General features: G+C 45.5%; 1 protein-coding gene across 4 annotated transcripts in view; it reads right to left on the bottom strand.

Moving 5' to 3' along the window:
• The window catches only part of CLTA (clathrin light chain A), a 20,792-nt gene extending 12,946 nt beyond the window's left edge, over positions 1-7,846 (bottom strand). Inside the window, exon 1 of one of the 4 annotated variants that reach the window (XM_075593562.1) lies at positions 7,471-7,846. In XM_075593562.1, the coding sequence (XP_075449677.1) occupies positions 7,471-7,654 (184 nt within the window). In that variant the 5' untranslated portion in view covers positions 7,655-7,846. The remainder of the gene's footprint in view (positions 1-7,470) is intronic. The other 3 variants (XM_075593572.1, XM_075593581.1, XM_075593590.1) reach the window with 3 other exon arrangements.
• Between the last annotated feature and the right edge of the window lie 824 nt (positions 7,847-8,670).

The raw sequence follows: 8,670 nt of genomic DNA, 5'->3' as shown, positions 1-8,670 counted from the left end.
AGAGAATGCGGGGTTTTGACTCCGCCCCCGAGTCCTCCCACACAGGCACGAGTGCAGATTGACTGCACCCGGCCACCGTACGCCTCCAGCCCCTGCAGGACAGATTTTACGTCCGCCCGTGCTGCTCACTTCCCCCACACCCGCGCTCGCTTCTCCCGCGGCCAAAACTTTTAACCGCCGCCCACACGCTCGCCGACACACACGACCGCCGCGCTGGTTGTGAGCGGGCCGCAAAAATATCCGTTGCGGGCCGCATGTTTGACATGCCTGCTCTACATTCAATGTCTAATAAACGTCAAGTTGATTTTACAACTCAAATCAAGTCTATAGCCATGTTTTAGCAGTGAGATGGCAAGCACACTTGGGTAGTACAGATAAAAAAAATGTAAAAAAAAGTTCAACATGCATTCTCACCCAGAATCAAAATGTTTGGTCCTTGGTGAGAATGCACCCCCTTAAGATACAAATTTCACTGAGAAAAAACATGACTGAAAAATATCAATACTGATAAGATCAAAATTGTTAAAAAAAATAAAAAAATAAAAATAAAATCACAGTTTATATCTTTAAAATTAAATTAGAAATCATGTATTTACCCCTAAATGAAAAGTACCTAATGCGAGAGAAAATATAATTTTATACGTTAGTCTGTTTCTCACAGCAGTGAACTGGGACCGTTCCCTCTTTAATTGTAATCTTGGTGTACATGTTTCAACATTTCATAAACAAACAACAAAAAAAACAATAAAAAGGAAATTCTGCTTAAAATATCTACAAGTGAAATTAGAAAGCTACATTGGAGGAAATTCCTGTGGATAAGATAGTTCAAAGGGTCATAAAAGGAAGCAGATTCAGCAAATACCCTAGTGAAAGAATGTTTTTTGTGATGCATTCATTAACTTACTGGCAGTGAAAACACAACATCAAAGTAAATCCCTCCTAACATCTTTCTTGCACCTCATTTTGTTACAACTATTGGGGGGGGCGGGGGGCGCTAAAGTCATATTTGAACAATTTTGGTTTCACTTGTTTAAACAATTTCCCGCAAGTTCCAGGTTTTGGGACAAAATAGATAGATATAAATCTTGAAGAAAAGACCAGAATGGTCCGATTATCTGCACCAGACAAAATGAAAGCAAAAAGGGTGTTTATTCACTCATAACACACCTAATGGTTCGGTCCCCAAAGGGCCTAGGTCCCATTGGGGACCGAGACGTTGGGCTCCTGTGTTATGGGTCAATAAACACCCTCTATTTTGCATTCATTTAATCTGGTGCAGATAACCAGACCAGTCTGATCTTTTCTTCAAGTTGGAAATTTGTTTTCACGCTAGCAGACAGGATACTTAAAAACAAGTGTGCCGCCATTTATACATTCATACATGCATAATAGATATAGATATATATTATATACACATACATAATAGATATAGATAGATATATACACTTAGTTAAGTTATGGTGGGTAAAAAAAAGAAAAGTGACAAAAACCCTCCACAACAAAGCATATAGCAAATGGATATACAGGCATACCCCGCTTTAAGTACACTCACTTTAAGTACACTCGCGAGTAAGTACATATCGCCCAATAGGCAAACGGCAGCTCACGCATGCGCCTGTCATCACGTCCTGAACAGCAATACCGGCTCCCTACCTGTACCAAAGCTGTGCGCAAGCAGGGAGACTATAGAGCCTGTTACACATGCGTTATTTACATCAGTTATGCACGTATATGACGATTGCAGTACAGTACATGCATCGATAAGTGGGAAAAGGTAGTGCTTCACTTTAAGTACATTTTCGCTTTACATACATGCTCCGGTCCCATTGCGTACGTTAATGCGAGGTATGCCTGTATTACTGTATGCTCATTTGCATGTATTAGTCATACTGAGCCACTAATTGAGCCAGCTGAACTGAAGTAGGGATATCCAGAAAACCTGGCCTGTTTGCGGCCCTCGAGGACTGGAGTTGTGCAGGCCTGCTATAGGGGAACCATGTTGAATGGTTTTGAAGCAAAAAGTGGCAGTGTGTGTTCATTTGCATGTCATTTCCCAGAATCCTTTGCTGCAGTGGAAGTGCTGTGTGCAGGGTGATAATGGTGAAAGGCACGGTTGCAGACCTGTCTAATACATGCGAATGAGCAAATAGTAATATATGCATTTGATTTTAAAACAGCATACAGTAGATTAATGCCAAATTTCAAGGTAATAGAGCGTGTGTGCACAGGGGCGACGGCGCGGCTGTTTTTTTGCTCAACAAAATAATTTGATTTTGTCATGCGATGGCCGGGTCTCGTGAGGGGTTCCGCCAATGAGGGCGAACCAGCTCTGTGACGTCACAGCAACCCCTCCTCATCGCATCTCCCCCATGGCCACAAATCGCCTATGCAGCAAGCACGCGCGACACCAAACGCTCCGTCGCACGTGCGCCTAGCATGGCCTCGGCCTTAGAGTCAACAATCTAGTTTTGATGCCTGGGGCATAGAGAGAAGGTGACACCACTGTACCCATTTTCAGAGGCAGTGTCATCAATACTGTGCAACGCCTCACATTAAATAGCTGTGCTTATAAATTACACAGAAAAACAGTAAATGCGTTGCTACAAATATACATACTGCAAGTGCTTATTTCCCCTCGAGAAGTTACAACCTACAATGTATGTCACTAATGAATGGCTGCTAAATACGTGGAGAACTATAACTGGCCCCATGTCAGTTCTATTAATACTTCATCAATTACGTAATGTGGTGGTCATGGAATAAACGGAGGATAATAGTTTTGTAAAGCCTAGTACTTCTTTAATATTGGGCTTTTTCTAAACAATGACATTTACCTTTTTCCCAACAATTACATTTACCTTTTTCCCTAAATGTGATTTTCTATATGCTGTAAGCGAAATACCACTGGTATCTCTCCCCCCACCCCCCTACACCCTTTTTCATTTTGTACCCACCTAACCACCCATCCCATCTTTACTTTCTGTACCCCATTTCTACATATCCAAATAGTGTGAGAGTGTGAGAGTGTGAGAGTGTGGGAGTGTGAGAGTGTGAGAGTGTGAGAGTGTGGGAGTGTGGGAGTGTGGGAGTGTGGGAGTGTGGGAGTGTGGGAGTGTGGGAGTGTGGGAGTGTGGGAGTGTGGGAGTGTGGGAGTGTGGGAGTGTGGGAGTGTGAACGTGTGGGAGTGTGAACGTGTGGGAGTGTGAACGTGTGGGAGTGTGGGAGTGTGAACGTGTGGGAGTGTGAACGTGTGGGAGTGTGAAAGTGTGGGAGTGTGAAAGTGTGGGAGTGTGAAAGTGTGGGAGTGTGAACGTGTGGGAGTGTGAACGTGTGGGAATGTGTACACACACACACACACAACTTTCACTGGTGTGTGGATGCCATTTGGTGTAACAAACTTGTCCAAACACAGGTTTTAAAAATGAAGTATTCTGACTGACAAGCCTCCCATGGTATGCCATAAGCGAGAAACCGTTTTGTCACACAAGAAACCAGGATCTCTGACAATTTAACATCAGATTTTCACTTTAACCCCTTTTCGGGGGGGAAAGCATTTCTGCAACGGAAGGGGTTAAATAAAACACACGCTTTCAGCAACAAAACCAGAAAGCTAATTTCCCCATGGTCTATAGCTATTTAAATGTTTGTCAAGTGCAGTTTCTATGAGCAAACTTGAACAGATTCAGCATATGCATGACTACTCTGTGCCGATATGAGTTTCTGTAACACGAGTGACCAAGTGTAGGAAAATAGCGCTTTGAACTGGGTTAATACAAAGTCTGATCTTTAGCGGTGTAACCAGTTTGATATTAATCAAGTGCAGATGAAAGGTCACCAGCAACAAAATAAAAATAATTGATGCAAGCTACAGATGTAGCACACATATACACAATGTTGTTCCCTCAGGCCTCGGACACGCTTACCGCTGGCGTGCTGAGGCTCAGGGAAAGCGGGTGCTTTCCCTGGCCTTGCGGTTGCTTACCGCAAGCGCTCTCAGCAGCCGTCAGGGGGCGGGCGCGTCACTGGCCGGGGGCGGGCCAGTGACGTCACGGAGCTGGTTCGCCCTTATTGGGCGAACCGCTCACGTGACCGGCCTGTCTCGCCGGCAAGCGGGGGAATTTTAAATTCCCCTAAGACCTGCGCCCCTACTAAAGCCGCTCTAATTGCGGCTGTAGGGGCTCAGTGTTGAGCGTGAGCGCGCGTCAGCACGCTTCCGCCAGCAAGCAAGGAACATGGCCAAGGCCTCAGAGTTTCCACAGAATGCAATGGCAGCACCCAGGTAGACTTATTACATCCCAGCATATCATAGAGGAAAACCAAGTTGGCTATATCTGTCCAGCGTTGCTAAATCCTCTCTTTCTCCACCAACTAATTTAAAGAAAAGAAGGTTCACAACACATGCATTTTTTGTTTTTAAATGGACCACTTTTTTAAAGTTAAACTAGAGGCTTTTCAAGCAGCAATTCACGTTTCTTTTGCTTTAAGTGTTTTTTTTTTTTTTAACCATATTCAAACCCAGGGTCCCACGGAGCTTATATCCATCAGTTTCAGGTGTCAGTGGAAGTGCCTTCTCGGAAATTAAAAGGGCCGCCAATAGGAAGCCACAATAGAGGACTGCGGCCACCATATTTAAATAACCCAGAGATGTACTGCCACCAAAAATGAAGCATCTCAGGAAGCGGGAGGGGTCCTGGAGTGCTTCAGCTCCAGAGGATTCCCCCACCCCCCCACCTCGCTTTGAATACTGTAAATTCCGGGTGGGACTGCAGCTTTAAGCACTCAACATCACCTTTTCATCATGTCCAGCCAACTGTAAGGACAGTTTGCAACGCAGGCCATTAATCCAGTTGTAGAAACACCAAATCATTAGATAATTAAATGGGATTTGCATCAAGTCCGTGCACTTTGGGGGATACCTGATAAGTAAATAGTGTGGAGACTGAAACACTTCTGTACTGCAGCATGAAAATAAAATCTAGTATACAGCAACACCTGTCATTGTTTGCCTTTAGTATACAAGAATAGCAGAATGGTTATAGATTATAAAGCATAGGACAGAAATAATCTTAATATTTTCTAAACACAACACTAATTATTTCCTTTTTTGAGTTAAATACTACAGTATTCTCAAACCTACCATCAACAACTCTGTCCATGTAAATATGAACACCTGTGTATCATAAGCACATTAGGTAATGGCTGTTATTGAAACAACCTAAGGGACTTTTTTTCCCTGGACCAAAATACACACACGCACAAAGGGTGCTATGCATTAGCATGGCTCAGTTACCATTCATATGAATAAAAGTAAAGGCTCGCTAAACCTTAGCACTCATGGATCTGGACTCAAATGGATTAGACGACTTCCAAAGAGCAGAATGCATGTGACTGCTTTAAACATTCACTATCTGAGGGAAATACAAAAGCATAAATTTATGTATACATACATTGCTAAAACAATGTGTCGCCAACCATGCAGTAGCTTGGAACTAGTGCAAATAGTTTTTTGTGATACAATGTAATGCTATTTTAATCCTTTCGCTAGCAGACGGACCAGTATCACAGGTGTTGCAAGCCCCATTGGAAACAAAAGGGTTACGTGAATACTTGCTTCCAGAAGACCAGAGATAGGTTCAGTCAGTTGTTGCCAGATAAAGACTGACCCTTATTTTTTGGAGCCAAACCCTTACTGGTGAGTACTGTGCTCAATAATAGAGACCATTGCAGGGTAAGTTGGTAGCATTGCAGGACAGCACATACCTAAGTAATGACTCGCCAACTTACCAAATAGTGAGGTTTAAATTAACTGAGTCATCATACACTGCCTTGGTTTTGCATTTCAGTCTCATCAAGTAAAATATTATCATTTAATTACAAGAGTACATATCCAGCACTACGGCATATACAACCGGGGTATAATGACAATACTGATTTAAAAAAAAAACAAACAAAAAAACAATCATATACTGGTATAGTAGTTTAGGACAGTTGTGCTTGGATAATATTGAATGATCCCCAAAAAGGAACCAGGATAATCAGAATTTTAGTATCTCAAACTAGATAGATTTTAAGAATCTGGGAGAAAACTGAAAATATTAAGAGAAATAATTATATTTAATTCTCAAAAATGAATAAGACGTTTGGTGGGGTCATTGGGGATACCAGCATGGTTATTAGGTCAAAGTCCCATCCCCTACTCTCAAAAAAAGGTAACTGACAAGAAAACAAGTGGAACAAATAATATATACACGGCGACAATCACCAATTTGATTACCTAAATAAATGTGGTAGATGCGCTTACTTTGAAAGCTAATGCACAAGTGAGCGGTTAGCCGAGAAGCAGTGCCACGGCCTAAGAAGTGTGATGGCAGTTGACGTTCTGCCAATGGCAAAAGTAACGGCTTTAGTAAGTGATGCTATTGAGCATGTGCTTCATTTTGGTACCATATTTGTGTGGGTGAGTTTGGTAGTACCATCAGAAAAGAAGCTTGTACTCTAGTATAAAAGATATACTTCAATCTGCAGATAGAAATATACTCCTCCCCCCAGCAAATTCATAGGTATCCCCACAATCTGACAGCAGCTCCCAACAAATGAAGGAGAAGACTTCTCATCCCAACATCTTCACCCAGTCTTTGTGGTATATATGAAGCAACAGAGTAGGGGAAAAAAAGGACTGCAATTAAATATTATGGTGGCATGGGAGCCAGGCTGGCTGCACTGCTATGCAAGAGACCTCCCTGATGAATCCCAGGGGTGGGCGGGGGACCCTCAAACCATGAAGAGGGAAAGCAAAAATAGACAAGGGACCTCCAGAGGGATCCAAAATCCCCAGCCCAGAGGAAAGGGGGGGGGGGGGGTCGGGGGAAGAGAGAATTCTAGTACAGGGGAGACCCCAAAAGAGACCCCCGCCCCCCCCACACTGTCACCAGCCCCTCTCCCCACTGTCAGTCACACAGCATCTCATCATCCTCCTACCTGCCCCCTCTCAGTCACACAGCTTCTCATCCTCTCACCTACCCCACAGAGTCTGGTACTCCTCTCATCTGCCTCCCATCCTGTCACACAGCCTCTCCTCTTACCTGCCCCCCAGTCTCCTCTCACCTGCCCCCCAGCCTCCTCTCACCTGCCCCCCAGCCTCCTCTTGCCTGCCCCCTCCTGTCACACAGCCTCTCCTCCTCCTCCCTGCCCCCCTCCTGTCACACAGCCTCTCCTCCTCCTCCCTGCCCCCCTCCTGTCACACAGCCTCTCCTCCTACCTGCCCCCCTCCTGTCACATAGCCTCTCCTCCTCCTACCTGTCCCCCCCTGTCACCTGCCCACCCCCCCCCCTCCTGTCACCTGCCTCCCCCTCTCCTGTCACACAGCCTCTCCGCCTCCTCCTACCTGGCCCCTCCTGTCACACAGCCTCTTCTCACCTGCCTCCCCCCCTCCTGTCACACAGCCTCTCCTCTCCCTCCTTCTCCTCTCACCTGCTGCCCCGTCCCCCGGCTGCTGCAGTGAGCTCGGCAGCTCCCCGCTGTCCAGGATGCTGAACCCCTCATCATTCTCGATGCCGGCGATCTCACTTTCCTGCTGCGCCAGGAAAGCGGCGGCCGGGTCCTCGTCGGCGGACACCCCGTTTCCGACCGAGCCGAACACGTCGAATTCCGCCATTACACCGACCGATACGGAGGTGGAGGAAACGAAGATATATCCCCGTGGCCTAGCCCGCTAGAAGGAGCGTTATACCCGGACACCTCCCTCCTGCCGGCGGTTATCCGAGGAGATGGCACTGACCGGAAGTGACGCGTGCCGGGAAGACGAAGGCAAGGAAGGGGCTGGCATAAAGACCCAAAACCCAGAGACTGCGCCCGGCCCCTCCCCCCGTTAGCTCATCCTGACCGGCGGCCAATAGGAAGGAAAGATGCTGCGGGTTCTGAAGCAACCGGAAGGCGTGGTAGCGTGTGCGTGTTGAGTGGTGTGCGCTTGCGCGGTACAGTGAGCAGATTGGGGCGTGTTGAGTCGGAGCGCGTGACTGATGCTGACGTCAAACACGTTGACTGTTGGAGAAGTTGGTAGCGCCGCTGTCATCCCTGTGGGGGTGAAGTATCAGGCGGCCATCTTTACTCCTGGCGCAAAAAATAAATACATTTTTGTGTTCATTATAAACGTGATCGATGTAACTTGGCGATCTGTTTTATTATTATTATTAGTATTATTATTATTATTATTATTATTTTAAAGCGTCTCTCCGTGCATCTCAAATTATACACAATGAAACCACCAGGCAGCGAAAACATGTTTAGAGCATTGTAGATGGTTCCTCCTCTTAATTTTTACACAGGTTGTCTGCCTCTCGCAGACTGCAAGTGACAACACAAAGATATAAGCCAGATATGTCATAACAGTTAATTGAATGGTGGAGGGCTAAGGTTTCATTGAGTCAGCTGTTGGGATTTACCCCTGGTTTCTAACAATCGGGTTACCTACTTGTAATTAGAAAAGGGTGATAAAGAGGGTAATTGTAACATGGGGTAATGAAGAGGGATAATGATAAAATACGGATGGTAAAGACAGTAATTACAACATTATTTATTTATTTGTAACGCCTGTTCGTGTCTGGTCTGACCCACCCAATCTCACATTGGCCCCTGTGGTCTATCCAGCCCCGTTACATGTCTGTGTATGGT

The sequence above is a fragment of the Ascaphus truei genome, chromosome 1 (assembly GCF_040206685.1).
Source record: "Ascaphus truei isolate aAscTru1 chromosome 1, aAscTru1.hap1, whole genome shotgun sequence".
Taxonomy (NCBI): Eukaryota; Metazoa; Chordata; class Amphibia; order Anura; family Ascaphidae; genus Ascaphus; species Ascaphus truei.
This window is presented reverse-complemented; position numbering and strand designations above follow the sequence as displayed.